This window comes from Apis mellifera, linkage group LG15 (genome assembly GCF_003254395.2).
Source record: "Apis mellifera strain DH4 linkage group LG15, Amel_HAv3.1, whole genome shotgun sequence".
Lineage (NCBI taxonomy): Eukaryota > Metazoa > Arthropoda > Insecta > Hymenoptera > Apidae > Apis > Apis mellifera.
The window spans coordinates 630,604-647,292 of NC_037652.1; the positions used below are offsets into that span (position 1 = coordinate 630,604).

At 27.8% G+C, this 16,689-nt stretch overlaps 1 protein-coding gene across 17 annotated transcripts in view; it reads left to right on the forward strand.

Annotated features, from left to right (window-relative positions):
• Positions 1 to 16,689, forward strand: part of LOC411466 (histone-lysine N-methyltransferase 2C) — a 31,311-nt gene that overhangs the window by 2,410 nt on the left and 12,212 nt on the right. For 9 of the 17 annotated variants that reach the window (XM_026445474.1, XM_026445479.1, XM_026445476.1 and 6 more), the window contains 22 exons: positions 63 to 233; positions 326 to 550; positions 623 to 866; positions 1,348 to 1,465; positions 1,595 to 2,520; positions 2,615 to 4,352; positions 4,417 to 4,578; positions 4,658 to 4,784; positions 4,872 to 5,086; positions 5,178 to 5,302; positions 5,983 to 6,738; positions 8,137 to 8,272; positions 8,352 to 8,455; positions 8,555 to 9,239; positions 9,321 to 9,491; positions 11,732 to 11,941; positions 12,006 to 12,287; positions 13,400 to 13,945; positions 14,047 to 14,216; positions 14,835 to 14,987; positions 15,921 to 16,320; positions 16,420 to 16,607. In XM_026445474.1, coding sequence (XP_026301259.1) covers positions 63 to 233; positions 326 to 550; positions 623 to 866; positions 1,348 to 1,465; positions 1,595 to 2,520; positions 2,615 to 4,352; positions 4,417 to 4,578; positions 4,658 to 4,784; positions 4,872 to 5,086; positions 5,178 to 5,302; positions 5,983 to 6,738; positions 8,137 to 8,272; positions 8,352 to 8,455; positions 8,555 to 9,239; positions 9,321 to 9,491; positions 11,732 to 11,941; positions 12,006 to 12,287; positions 13,400 to 13,945; positions 14,047 to 14,216; positions 14,835 to 14,987; positions 15,921 to 16,320; positions 16,420 to 16,607 — 7,852 coding nt within the window. The remainder of the gene's footprint in view (positions 1 to 62; positions 234 to 325; positions 551 to 622; positions 867 to 1,347; positions 1,466 to 1,594; positions 2,521 to 2,614; positions 4,353 to 4,416; positions 4,579 to 4,657; positions 4,785 to 4,871; positions 5,087 to 5,177; positions 5,303 to 5,982; positions 6,739 to 8,136; positions 8,273 to 8,351; positions 8,456 to 8,554; positions 9,240 to 9,320; positions 9,492 to 11,731; positions 11,942 to 12,005; positions 12,288 to 13,399; positions 13,946 to 14,046; positions 14,217 to 14,834; positions 14,988 to 15,920; positions 16,321 to 16,419; positions 16,608 to 16,689) is intronic. The other 8 variants (XM_026445485.1, XM_026445486.1, XM_026445481.1 and 5 more) reach the window with 8 other exon arrangements.

The following is a 16,689-nucleotide window of genomic DNA, read 5'->3' on the forward strand; positions in this document are numbered from 1 at the left end:
TATGCAATTATTTGATTTTTTTTTTTTTTTTTTTTTTTTTTTTTTTCATTTTTATTTTTTAGTCTTGGATATGCAAGAGGTGTACCACGCCGTACTAAAAGTAAAGATGATGATACACATTCAGAATCCCCAAGTCCTCTTCGTCTTGGTGAAGATACTCCTGATGGAGAGACATCTAACACTGAGAGATGTATGCCAGCACCAGAAGAACCACCATATTTTCTAGAACAATGGTAAAAATATTAAATATTTTTCTTTATATTTTTATATTAATTGCATTATAAGTAACAAAGAAAATATTTATTAAGAAAATATCATTTTTTAGGCCAGGGAAAGTATGTGCTTTATGTAATTTGGGTGAAAGAAGTCAATTAGGTCAGGGTGAATTATTAAGATTTACTTGCCCTGAAGGTTTCACTCCTGAAAAATCAACTAATCGCGACGAAATAACTGATCATCTTATTGATATATCTACTGGAGATAAAAGTCCACGTGCAGCAGGTCCTGGTGCTGTCACTTGTCGTAGACAAAAAAGTCTAGCTAAGTGCAGGTATTTAGGTACAATAAATTTTCATATATATAATTATTTTAATGTTAATTATAATCAAATTATTATTTATAGAAATACTAGTCTAACAAATTTTTCGGAACCAGTGGAAGAATTAACTATAGTAGGATATTCGGAAGAACCAGAAATAGGAACATTATTTGAATCAACTGGGCACTATTATGTTCACCAATCTTGTGCAGTATGGTCAAGCAATACTCAAGAGTTAACAACGGAATCGTTAAGTCCAGCAATAGTTCAAGCTTCATCAAGACGTTGCGCTTTTTGTTCTCATTATGGAGCTGGAATTCCTTGCAAAGTCAGTATTTTTTACTTTCCTTTTTTAAATTTTTTTTATAAATATTCTATTTACGAGTTAATATAAGAATTATTAAAAAAATCATAATTTAGGCAACAAATAATTAAAAATGATTTTAAAATATATATTATATACACATAATTTTTTGAAATATTAATTTATTATTAAAATAGATTAGATTTTTTTAAATTAAAAAAAAATAAATAAAGAAAAATAAAATTAATAAAAAATGAGATAAAAATTTATAAATAGTCTATAAAAAATATTCAATTGATAATATCATAATTTGCTCAATATAAATTTGGTCCTAATATCAACAGTTGATTGATTCATTAACTAATAACTAAAGTTTCAACATCTGATTTATATGCTAAATGTTTTGTTTATTTGATCTGTTTTAATACATAGTACAGATATATATAATACAGAGTACAGTCAATTATAATAAAAAATACAATATATATATTTTATTTTTTAATAGGTGGCATCGTGCAATCGTTATTTTCATTTACCATGTGCTGCAGCTTCAAGTTGTTTCCAAGATACAAAAAGTTTATCCCTCTTTTGTAGTCAACATTTGGGACAGGTTCCACTTCTATGTAAGTGCTATGTAATCATTTATTTAAAAACTTTATATAGAATATTTGTGTATTATGATATGTATACTATTTGTGTAGAATATTTATGTACATTAAATGTACATATTTATATATTCTCTTTTATTTTAGTGAACGGTGATGTTACATGTATGCAGTGCTGTGGAATGGGAGATGTTTCCAACTTAGTAATGTGTTCTATTTGCGGCCAACATTATCATGGTAGTTGTGTTGGTTTGGCATTATTACCTGGTGTACGAGCTGGCTGGCAGTGTGCATCTTGCAGAGTATGTCAAGTGTGCCGTCAACCAGAAGATGTTTCAAAAGTAATGTTATGTGAACGTTGTGAAAAAGCGTATCATCCTAGTTGTTTACGACCAATTGTTACATCTATACCTAAATATGGTTGGAAGTGTAAGTGCTGCCGTGTATGCACAGACTGTGGTTCGCGTACACCAGGCGCTGGTCTTTCATCACGGTGGCATTCCCATTACACTGTATGTGATTCGTGTTACCAACAAAGAAACAAAGGTTTTTCGTGTCCTCTTTGTAGAAAGGCATATCGAGCTGCCGCGTATAGAGAAATGGTTCAATGTAGTGCATGTAAAAAATTTGTTCATGGTACCTGTGACCCTGAGGCTGATCCATTAACTTATCAACATCGTAAAGAAGTTAAACCTGATTATGAATATGTTTGTCTACATTGCAAAAATATGGCACTTGTAAAAAGAAAAGATAATATTGATGATTATGGTGGAGATTTGAGTTTAAGTGCATCACAAGAAAGTCTGTACGGTGATGGAGATTCGTCAGAATTTGATTATCAAGGAGGATCAGAGGAGGCACTGTATTCTATAGGTCTTGGAAAAGGAAAGCCATTTTGTGCATCTAAAATTGCAAAGAAGCGACTAGGACTTGGAGGTGGAATCATTGGCCGACCAAAAGGAATTGGTAAACTTGGATATCAAAAACGACAAAAAATGACTGAGTTTGGAAGAAAAAGAGGACCCAAAGCAAAAATGAGAGGTATTTTTGGTGTACCTGGTGTAGGATTACAGGTAAAATTTATTATTTATATTAGTTCTTAATATCTTAATGTCTTTTCTTTTATAAAAATAAATATATTTTAATTGTATATATCAATTATTACAGAGACCAATGTCAGACTCATTTTCAAAAGAAGATGAACCAGGTATTGAAAATAGACTTGTATTATGTTCTGCAAAAGATAAATTTGTATTGACTCAAGATATTTGCGTAATGTGTGGTGCGATTGGCACTGATCAAGAAGGATGTTTAATTGCTTGTGCACAATGTGGTCAATGTTATCATCCTTATTGCGCTAATGTCAAAGTTACTAAAGTAATATTACAAAAAGGTTGGCGGTGCCTTGATTGTACAGTATGTGAAGGTTGTGGTGAAAGAAATGACGAGGGTCGTTTGATTTTATGTGATGATTGTGATATCAGTTATCATATTTATTGCATGGATCCACCATTAGATTATGTGCCACATGGAACATGGAAGTGCAAATGGTGTGCCCATTGTCAAACATGTGGTTCAAATGATCCAGGATTTAATAGTAGTTGGCAAAAAAATTATACACAGTGTGGTCCTTGTGCATCTCACACTGCCTGCATATCTTGTCAAGAAGCATATAATGAAGGTGATTTAATAATACAATGCATTCAATGTGAAAGATGGTTGCATTGTGCATGTGATTCGATTAAAAGTGAAGTAGAAGCTGAAAAATGTGCAGAAGAAGGCTATATTTGTATACTTTGTCGTCCAAGAGATATTCCACCACCCCATCTTTTATGTAGTCAACCGAAACCACAACCAAACAAATATCCTCGCTCTCCACCACCAACATCACGCAGTCCTGAACTTTATAAACCTTCTCCTCAACAATATTTAATTGATGGCGTTTATTTATCTGAAGCTGGTATGAATCACATAAAATCATTGACTTCAGAACATCAACAAACAAGAAAGAAAAGAAGAAAAATACATCCTTTAATTGATAAAGAAGCAGACATAATGGCAACTATAGAATCTGTAGTTGCTGGTGGAAGTTTAGATAATTCTTTAGAAGAAAATGGAGGAAAAATAGATTTAGCAGATGTTAAAGATGAACCAACAGAAGTACTCAAAGAAGGTATGGTATGGACGCCACGTGGTGATCAACCACCACCAGAAGGTTTTAGTATTTATACAACTGAAAATGGCATACCAATTTTAAGACGTAAACGACAACGTAACTTACAAAAGTTAGGCATCGGTGGTTTTATTGTTAGATTAAGAGGCACTCGCAAAGATAAAGAAGAAGATGGCGATACAGAAAAACCATCGGATTCAACAGTTGTAAATGATGATAAACCACGTAGAAAACCACAGAGAAGAAAACCAAAGACAAAACTTTCCGAATGTTTTCCTCTCTACATGCAAGAGGCGTTCTTTGGTAAAGATCTTATGGATACAACCAAAGATAAAGAATTGGAAAGTAGTAGTGAATCAGATAGTGAGCGAAATGTATCTGGAAATGCAGATACTATTCAATTATCTCAAGATGAATTAAAAGCAATGGAACAAGTTAAAGCTAAACAAGAAAAGGAAGAAGAGAAAGTACCTCCAGAAGCACCTATAAAACGTGAAGAAATTGTAGATGACGAAGGTAGTGATACTGAAGCCCTTGGTGATATATTGCCTATTTCGGGTGACTTACTTGACAATGATCTTGTTAATACTATAATGAATGAACCAGATGAAGATTTAGCAAAAGCTAGTGAAGCGTTAGATGAATTGGATGATGCACCAGGAACAACTAAAGATGAATTAACAGATATTCTCAGTCCACATTTCAATATAGAATCAATGGTCAGAGATACAGGTACTATTATCAATTTATTATTTATAATAATAATAATATTAATTATTAGTTACATTTTTATTAGGTTTACCTAACATGGATAGTAAAGATATTGAAGAAATATTTAAAGGGGTTTTAACTGATGAATCTCAAGAATCTCAAGAATCATCAGTCTTTCCTGTTCAAGCTCAACCACCACATCCTACATCTTCTACAACATCTCTTGTATCTCCATTACCACATCCTGGTAAACTAATTTAATAATTATTTTTGATAAAAATTATATTATTATTTAAAATAAATAATTTCTATAAAAAATATAATAGGTATACAAACAACAATGCCTATAGCAAGACCTCAAGTACCTGGTACACTACCTTCTGTTGGTCAATCTAATTTAAATTCTCCAATGAGTTTTCCACCACCATCTCCATATCATTCAGAATACAGCAAGTATGTTCATTATATATAATAAAATTGAAAAGTAAAATATTTTAAATAATTTTTTTTCTTTTTCTTTTTTTATTCTATATTTTATAGTAGTCCACAATTCAGTCCTGCTTTCTCTGAACCACGAAGTCCATGGGTCAATCCTGATGATGAGGGTACTTCATCAACAAGTAATACTACAATTTCATATAACCAAAGAAGTAATCTTAAAATGGAAGCTGATGAAGCTTTAGGTCCAGGAGCTACTATATCTTCTGTACTTTATGCAAATATTAACCATCCAGAATGGAAAACAGAATATCCAGGTATATTTATGTTATTTTTTTATTTTGAATATAGATCTTAAATATAAACTTAAATGATTGTATTAATTTGTATTTATATATATTATTTAAGCTTGGTCAGAAAGATGTAAACAAATATTGAAAAAATGGCGTGCATTGCCCAATGATAAAAAAGCTCCATATCTAACATTGGCACGAGATAATAGAGCTGCAATTCGAATGAAAAAGACTCAGCAGGTAGGAATAGTTTTTAGAATACTTTTAAAAAGAATATAAGTGCTAGAAAAGCGTGAATCTTTATGTGAATCGTATCCATTGTCATCTTTAAAGATGTCTTGTGCTAACACACAGGTCAAACTAACAGCTTGTCCTTTGTGTCCAATACCTGTACTTATAATTATTGAAATTTCATTTACATGATCTGTTTAAAGAAGAAACTTGATAATATAATATAAAAATATAGATAATTAACTGCAATATAAAAAATTTATAATTATGTTAATTTATAATTATTCTTTTGAGATTATACATTGAAATATATTTATTCTTTTATATTGGACATAATATGCAATTGCTTTATCTTTATGTTAATCGTCATAATGAATGTTATTACATTATTTAATTACATCGAAACATATTCTTTACTTACATTCTAAATATAAATCACCATTTTTCTAACAGTATTTAATCGTATCTTCAGTCAGATCATGTTTCATTAGAAATGTAGATGCTAATTTGATATTTTAGGAATACTGATTTAAATCTAGCTTTTTCCCAATAGTGATCCTTCATTTTCCTTAGAATCCTCTGAAGAATTGAATTTTACACTATTACCTTTGTATGATGTATTTTCGAAATATGTAAGCCATGAATACTATAATGTAAGTGTGTGAACGAGGCACCCCTTGAACCGACAGATATCCAAGGATATACCAAGCACGACCCCAGTCACTGCAACAAGTGCACCTACCATCATCACCAAACCTGTCACAACTATGACATCAGCTCAAGTTTCTCCAGTAGTAGCTATGGCTTCCAACCAAAGGCAGATTGGACTTTTGACCTCAGTGGGCAGTGAAAAGACACAGGAAAAGAATGGAATGTCTGTGTCGACAGCAGGACTGACAATATCAACAGTTAGCAGTAATCATCATGCGGAGGTGTGTGCGGTGCAGGGACCGCCGAAGCAGCTAACATCTACTTCCCCAAGTCCTTCTCCAACATCCACGACCCCTTCTTCTTCACCCAGGCCCAGTTCTGTGAATTCTATTAATTCCATTAACAGCCTGGCGCACCAAGAGATATCCGGTAGCCAGGCTAGAGTAGCTCAGTCGTCAGCCACGCCTTGCACATCAGCAACTGCTTCTTACTGCAACATGGGCGCCGGTGAAGGGCAGCATCAAACGTCACCATCCCAGCAACGTCCTACACCTGCTCACATTACGATCAGTACCAGTACTATCGCTAACAGTCTGAGCATTTCTCAGGCATCCCCCACTACCAACGTTATGGTGGGAGTAGGTCCTGTTCGCCAATTATCCTCGGTAGACCACCAGATTAGAGTGCTCACCCCATCTGAAATCATGCGCACCCTTCCTTCCCTCAGCCAGGAGCACTACGATCCGCCACCCACTGCAATTATTCACACTGTACCTGTACAGTCCCCGGCTATGGTGAGCCACCTATTCTGTGCCTCTAGTGTCTTGCTTTGTGCCACGTGTCTGATCGGCATTTAGTGTCCTTTCCGTTTTTAGAACAAAGAATATAGAATTATTGTTGTGTATGCATTAATTTCAATGATAGTGAAATTTAGTTATTTTTATCAAAGATATAGAATATTCCAATCTTTAATGCATTATTGATATAAAAAATAGTCTCACGTAATGAATCATCTCATGTTAAGATATATATTATTTTTATTTAATAATATTTAGTTTAATTCAGATCAGACACTTTTTATTATATAAATTTTATATTAGATAATTTGTTGGACTGTACTATTGCAAATATTTTATTTTGCATATTTCATTATATTGTAATGGCATGTTAAAGACAACTGGTAGCACATATTTTTCTTTTTTCCTATTCCTTCATTCCAAAAATATTTCATATAAATATAATTATATTTCATATAAAAATAAATATATTTAACTTCCTATCTATCCATATGATATTGCTTTTTTTAAATTGTATTATAAATTATTGGTAGATATTTGTTGAATGTAATATGTTATATCCTACAACAATTATAATTAATTTTACTAACGTTTGTCGCTTTTTACATTTTCAGATGCTTATGTTTTTAGTAGTACAAACACACAACAGTATTTTAGATTTGGTGTTATTATTTTTATACATATTATGATTATATATATATATATTTAATTATTATTATTTAATCATATTTAATAATATAATTTAAATTTTTAATTGCTAACAATATATTTAAAATTAATTTTAAAGTATTTTAAACTATTTGTGATTTCAGTTGTATATGATTTTTATTAATATAAATATAACAATTTTTTTTTATTTTATTTAATATGCACAAGAAGAATATCTATAGATCTTGTATCTTTGGTACAAGATAAAATATATTTTTTTCTATTCAATGATACAGTGCATGGAAATATTATAAATTAATCTGAAATAAATGTTTATGGATGTTTTGTGTGATAAAAAAAATTTCTTTATATAAACTTATATAAACTTTTGATTAAATAATTATTCTAGATGGTGGCTGGTTATTATAACTGTGTTGCATATATAAATATTAAGATTTTGCTAATTATATTAATTTAGTAATATTATTTGAATGTTGAATTTAAAGTACACTTGGCTGATTGTCAATTTGCTATTGTATATTTTATATTGCTTCGAGAAAAAATGGATCACTATATTCTTAAATTATTTCATTAATTAAATAATTAAATAATATTAAAAAATATTAAAAATTTCGAAATAAAATATTTTAAATATATTATTAAATATTTTATTGACACACATTGTAAGAATATAATGATCTTCTTTTATAATTAATTTTTAGATCTAATAAAATTTGTTTTTAACAGGAACAAGAGAGACTTTCCAATAGAGATCGTTCCAGTAGAGAAGCTGAACAAGAACGTCAATGGAAACAATTACAAGCATTGCGTCAACAACAAGCACAAATGCAACAACAAGTTATTCACGAACAACGTGTACATGGTATGTAATTCTAAAATATATACACATTATAACGCTATTTAGATTTTGGATTTATATGTGAATGAATGTTTTTTGATAGCTATTACTAGAGTTCATAGACAAATAAGTGAAGATAATACAACTCAAGTAAATGCCGACAATACTACAGGATTAACAACACAACTACAAGTTTCCACATCACAGGTAAAATTTTAGTTAATATTATTATAATATATTTTTGCAATGATCGAAATATATTTTTATAAATATTTTTATATATTTTTAAATATATTTATTTTATAGGATGGAAATCATATGGGACCATTAGCTTCACCATCTCCAGGATCACGCAATACATTTGCCGCTCCTTCCATAAAAGTTACACGAGGTTTAGCACCTCAAAGTCCTCATCAGAATATACCACGTTTACCCACTCAACCTTGTACAACAATGACACGTCCAGTTGGAAATGTTGTTAGACCAGGAATGCCAAATAATTTTACACAACCACCTTCCCCGTTTTCTCCGCAAGCGCCACAATCTCCTCATGATTTTCCACAATCTCCAGCTTCATCACAACCTCAAGATCATTTTCAACGTTTTGATAATACTGAAGCTTATTCTCAAGCTTCTCAAACTCCTAGGTCACAAATTAGTGGTACATCATCATACTCTACTTCTCCAAGAAGCGATGTCTTTTCTCAACCACCAGGTACACCACGGCCTATGTTTAATGCTCCTACTACTCGTCCTTCTACTCATGTATATGCACCATCTCGTACACCTGATCCATATAGTAGCCAGCCTCCCACACCTTCTCCTGCTCCAAATTATTCCTCACCAAGGCCAGAATCTCGACAAGATTCACAACAACCTGAAGTGTTCAATCAACAATCAGAAGTGATTAATAATAGACAATTACGTGATCTTTTGCAAAGACAACAATTTAATAAAAAAATGGAACCTGTGAGCACTACATGGAATCAAGGTATATTATATAGCAGATTATGTTATTTTTTTATTTTATTATTAAATCATATATTTCAAATAAGTTTGTATCAATTTCTAGATAGTCAAAATAATACGGAAAGCAATCAACAATTTGATACAGGTCATGTACAACTTCCACAACAAGCGGCAAGTAGTACTGGTGAAGGTACTTTCAGGCATCCTTTACCTCCTAGTATTGTTAGAGCTAGGATGCCTATTCAACCAAATGTTTTAATAAGAAATCAAATTGGTAATATTCTATACTTTTTATTTTTTCTTATTATTGGATCATATCATGTTCAAATTAATCATTTTTTTTTCTCGCTATTTTGGATTTTCAAATTGAGATATAATATAATATGATATAATATGATATGATATATAAAGATATAATATAAAATGTAATATTTATATTATAATATATATATATATATATATATATATATATAAATGTAATAAAATTAGAGGAATATGAGTCATCACTGGTTTTATATTTGTTTAAATTATAGATCTTTGAATTTTGCATAGATTTGAATATTTATTTTGGAAATATTTATCAGATTTTTTCATCCTTTTTTTTTTCATTTTAGAAAAAATGGAAAAATTTTTTAAATTTATCTTTTTTAGATCAAAAAATTTTTTTTTTTTTAATATTAAAAATTACAAATTTTACAATTTTCAATTTGAGATTTTTAAAAAATTGTAAAAGATACTATTCTTCAAAGTATTTTCTATGAATTAGTTGAATCTTATTTTGATTTGAATCAATTAATAAACAAAAATTAATTGATAATTAATTTCAAATAAATTGAAAAATAGTTACTCCATTTTAGGTAAATACTTCACGACGGTCAATTAATCATATCATTACTATCTTATGTCTACTCTTTTAGTGAAATGATGATTATGAAATCAAATGGTTTTATTACCATCTCAGTAATATCCATTTATTTTTTTACTATTACTGTCTCATAATTATTATCTCATTAATAATTTGTAAAAATTTATAAAAAATTTTCAATCTATCTTATATAAATTTAGAAAAATGTTATATTCAAAATTTGTTGTACCATTATAAATATTTAAAACTATTCTTTTTTCTAAAATGAAATGTAGATGTAAATTTAAGTTTACATACAAGATATATATTTAAGATATTTATATAATACTTTCTCAATAGAACTGTGGTAAATTATATATATATATATATATTATTATATTATATAAATATATATAATTATATTATATTATATAAATATAATATAAAAATAGAAAAAAATTTTATAAATTTATATATCATTTATCATATATTATATATATCATATTATAAATTATGTATATAATATTATAATATAATATATATTATATGTCATGATTTTGATGCTGCTTTTTTTTTTACAATAAAAGATCATGTTGAAATCACAAATTCTGTGAAAAACTTTCAAATGTAATATATATAAATCGTTAAATAATCAAATTTTTCTTGGAGAATTATTTGATAAAAATATCATTTTCAAATATTACTTTTGATACAAACAAAAAAAAGTAAATAAAATATATTATCAATTTATGTTTTCTTTGTTGTAGCATTACTTATTATTACATTAATAGAAATTCTATAATTTTATGCGATATCACAAAACTTTATGAAAAATTTGTTTATCTAATAATAATATTATTTTTGACAAAAAAAATACATAAGATATAGTTTAATTTTTTCTTACATATATGATTTTTAATCCTACATTATTTAAAATTATTTTATCCATGCCATTTTTTTTTTATATTTCCATATTTTTCTCTTGATAGAAGATTATAATTAAATTAATTTTTAATAATATATAAAAATATATAATAATATATAATAATATAATAATATAATAATATATAAAAACATATATATATGTTTTTATATATTTGTTATATATATTATTTATTATATATGATTTATTTACCTAAAATCTAGAAATATATTGCTGTCAGTTCATTATTTTATTAATTGAAATAATATAACAAAACGAGACTTACCTATTTTATAGAAAACATTTTGAGAAATATAACTATTTTTTTAAAAAACTCAACTTAAAAATAAAAATTTATTTATAATTTTTAATATTATAAACTAAATATTATAATTTAATATTTAAGAAAATAATATTTTATTCCGAAAATATATATTTAAAAAATAATAAATATATATTTTAAAATATAATTTAAAAAAAAATGAAAAAATCTAATGAAGTTTTTAATATAAAAATATGAATATATATATATATATATACTATGAACCTCACATTTTAAATAAATATAAAATAAGAAAAATGATGATTTATATCTTTTTAATCTTATATGAATTATATTATATTTCAATTTGAATATAATTCAAGACATCAATGAAAAAAAGTGGTTAATATGATGGAAAATGATTTTCACAATCACAATATTACAAAATACTTGATGTTTCATTAATTTTACTTAACATATGTTTAGGAATAAATTCAAGACATCCTGTGGCAGGAAATATAGATGCCAGAATACAGAATATAGATCCACGAACTAGAATGCTTTTGCAAAGACCACAAGTAACTGCAACTATACCTCAACATTTTCAAGGAAATCAGACTTTGCAAACACGTATGCCAGCTGTAAGAAATTCTATTACAGAACCTTATGATGTCTTACAACAACAAAGATTTCCAGGTATATGAAATTTAAAATTATATGATATTGTTCTTATATATTTTAACAAATATTTTATTTATAGATCCCAATCAAGGACAAAATATAACTCAACGTATAGTACGAACACCTCAAGATAACTTAAATCAGGGAATTAGAATGTTAAATCAAGGAGTTGGTATAAGAGCTCCTTTGATACCAACAACGGTTAATGAAGCTACAGTTAGTCCTTCTGAATCATCAGAAATTCCTGATAATGTTACTGCAGAACTTGAAAAATTAGAGCAAGAAGGAGCACCAATGGTTGAGGTCGAGGGCGTAAGTGCAATATTGGGAGACTTAGGAGATGATGATGATGAACTGCTTGGTAAGTAATATATAATAATTTGCAATTTGTTTTATTTTTAAATATATAGAATATTTATAGTAATAGTAATCACGATTTTTCAAGTTTTTTATTTATTTCAAAGTTAATCACTTTCGTTAAACAAAAATTCATTAATTTCAATTAATTCCAATAAATTACAATAATAAATATTAATATTTTTAAAAAACTTTCTTTTTTCAATAAAAAATCACCTTAATCTTTTTAAATAATATTATATAATTTTTGATATTCATTTTAACTTTTATTTATTATATATAACTTTAACTTGAATTGTATTTGATATCAAAATAAATGAAATGATCTGTACACTATGACAATTAATTCATAAATCTGAATTGATTTTATTTGGAATATTATTAATTTATTGATATTAACATATTGATTTTATTGGAAATATTAATATATAAAAAGTTTGATATGGTTTCATGTTTAATTTATAATACATGTGCCATTAATGAATTAAAAATAGAATTTTTCAATAAAAATTTTTTATTTGATATTTAATGTCTAGAAACAAAAATCTAATATTACATTCATAATCAATTTTTTCTTTTATATTTTATTAATAAAATTAACTTGGAAAATTATTTATTATTTTATTAATACATAAATCAAATAATTTATTTATGATAATATGAACAATTTATTAATGTTTTTATTCTAATGTAAATAATGAATATATTCAAATTTAAATAATGAGTAGATTCAAATTTTTGTATATTATAATTATTGTTATTATATTGTATACAAATTATAAATCAATAATAATTTAATAGTTTTAAAATTTTATTTTTACAAGTTAATATTTTTACATAATTATTTCAGATTTCTAAATTCAAAGTAATTTCAAAATCATAATGTAAAAAATCTTGACATTAAGTATAATGCTGAAATGTATAGTGTTTCAAAATCATTAAGATGACTTTAATTTGAATCGAAAAAGTTTTTAAAAAATTTTATTTTTGTAACTTGTTGCAAACTAAATTTTTGTTTAAAATATTTCTTCACTAGATTAACGGGAAAATAATTACAATAAATATTCTTTATATACCAAAATTGAACCTAAATTTTAATTTTTTATTTTGTTACAGCTGAAATGGGAGCAGATTTTAATATTTTGGAATATGCAGATCCCGAATTAGACAACATTACTGGTGGTGAAAAAACAAATATACTTGATTTAGATTTAGAACAAGTTGAAGTAGAGACAAAGGACGAAAAACAAAAGAAGGAGGTTAAGGATGATGAGCGAAAATCGACAGAATTAAATGTAACGAATGCGGTGCACACTGACATAAATGACACATGTACGACAACTACAGTACAAACACCAACAGAAACATCTAATACTCCAACACAAGCACAAACAGTAACACCTATTACTGCAACATCACAAACATCACAACAATCATCTACGATTATGCCTCAATCACATGCTCAAGCAGTTGTTGTTCAACAACAAATGCACCAACATGTACAACAAGCTGCAGCAATGGGTAGGCCAATGCCTCCAGGAACTCGCTTGCTTTCGCCTGATGGAGCAGTTGGTGTTGTTACATCAACTAACACTGTTACAGTCAGTTATCCATCTACATTTCCTGGACATCCTCAGAGAATACCACAAACACATATCCAAGGTATGTATATTAAAATATGCTCATAATCGCATAATTCTAAGTAACAACATTCTAAGTAACTTATCTTAAATATTGTTTCTAATTCAAATTTATTATTACAGTATCACAGCAACAACGTCTTGGTATGAGAGTAACAGGTGTACCAAATGTTGCTGGTAGAGTGGTTGCTGTAAATCATATGATTGGTCCTCGAATGCCTCTTGCACCACCACCACCACCACCACCGCCTCCATATCCTGGACCACCACCTCCTTATCCCGGACCTATACAGGTTTGTATATGTTAGACATATTCTTGATGTTCTGATGTTTTTGCATCGCTTTAATCTTGAGTATTTTTTATGCAATTATATCTAATAACACTTTCTTCTAACCACAAATACTAAATATCTTGCAGTCAATAATGATCGCTTTTCAAAAAACATAACACAAATTACAAAATCAATCTTTGATTTTATAAAAAAATTAAATATCATAATCTTAATTTAGTATATATTAGATTAATTTATTACTTACAATTATTTTTATGATTTTTATACAATATATATTTTTTATATGTGTGTATATATATATATATATATATATTCTTTGATACATTTATTAATATATAATTCAATACAAATTGATATACGCGGATATTGTATTTTTAATGTCAAAAAATTATTTTTAATTTTATAATTTTATAGTATTTTGAATTTTATCATAAATGTATAATATAAAATATCAAATTTTGTTAAGTATAATAACAAATAAGAATAGGAAATTTCAAATTTGTTATGAATGTAAGATGTAGGCAAGTAATTTAATATAAAAGTATATAAAAGTATTGGCTGGTAAAATGATGTTTTCGCCTGGGTGTTTGCAATGCATTGGTGTTGGTGCATGTCTAGATGGGGCTGTGTCCAGGTGGGCGGGGTATGACGCGGCCCCCAATCCATATAGGGCACCCAGTACCGGTGGCGGGTCCACCAATGGCCCCTATGGTACATACTGGTACGCCCGCAATGACACCTCACCCTCACCGAAGACCCTTGCTTCTGCAGGTGAGCAAGACTTGGGGACTTTTCAGCATTCAGCATAATATCACCTGCAATGATATTAAAATTCAAAAATTTTATTATATAAATTATTTTTAATATTTTTGCACCATTTTTATTTCCCATTTTGTTGTTGATAAAAATAATATTATTTCTCAAAGAATAAACATCAGATCATATTAACATCTAAAATAAATATATTATATATAATATTAAAAAGTTAAAATGGAAATTTTTTTATTATTAATGTTATTTTCTATTTTATTTTTCTATTTTATTTTTTGATGTAGATATTAATATTTTAAAAATATATATCTTTTATAATCTACATATTCATTAAAAATATTTCTTTCTATATTACTTTTAATAAAATTATAATATAATTATACTTATTATTTAATTTTTATTATTACATAATTTATTAATAATATTTTGTTCTTTATATATTGCATTAATAATAATAATAATATAAAAATAAAATGAACTTAAAAAATAAAAAATGCATAATTTTTGTTTTCAAAATAAAAATTATAATAGATTTTTTATAATTATTATATAATTATTATTAATAAAAAATGTTGCATTTTTATGTGTGCATGTATGTTTTAAATAGAAAATATTAGGCTTCAAAGATTGTGTAATTAATTTGCTTCATTATAGTTACAAATTTATGTTCATATTTTATATAAACATCATTTTATCTAAATAATATTTATGTTAATTGCTAGGAATAAAATATTTGCATGTTTGTATTTATTTTTATTTTTTTCATTTGTTGGGATAATTAGTGTGTCTTGTTTCAATATGTAATTAATGATTATATAAAATATTATGATATAGAAATTTAGTATATATATAATTATATATCACTTTTTAATCCTTTCATTGGAACACATAATATTTCATAAATTAGTTGGAGATTCGATAAACTGTCAGTAGTGGTATTTACAGGAACAACCATTATTGTTGGAAGAATTATTGGAGCAAGAAAAACGAGAACAAGAAAAACAGCAGCAGCAGCAGCAGCAACAACAGCAGCAGCAACAGCAACAGCAGCAACAACAACAACAACAAAGTGATACTACAACTCCCGGAGGATCCCTTCTAAGTGACAGTGAGTTTGAACAATTTAATGCAGATGTTTTGGGTTCTGCACCCCTTGCTTCTCCTCCACAAGGAATTACATCAGTACCTGGAGGAGTTCCTGTAATTAGGCCATCTTGTACATCAAGCCCACCATCCGCTCCAGGTACCAATTGGCAGCAAGCAGTACCGGATGCGACGAAACTAACAGCTCAGGTGCCTAGACAACCAATTGCAACTCAGACTCCTCCAGAACGTTAGTATTGTGAAATATTAGTATTTTATATGAAATATATTATACACATAATGTGATAATGATTTAATAATATAAAATAAAAATAAAAATTTTTTATAGCAAGGGTTGCCACATTTAATATCTCCCAGATTCCTGCTCCGCCTACACCTCCAGAGAATATTGTGAATGAACAGGATCGTCAAATACAACTGCAGTACGAGCAATGGCTAAATCATCAGCATCAAGTGTTGACACAACAGTTGAAGTATTACGAAACTGAGGTACAAAAGCTGCGTAAAATACGAAAAGTAAGGATAGAATGTTTTTATGTTGCGGCGTTTTCGTTTTTCTAGCATTTTAAATCATACAGACATGTTACAGTTAAATTAT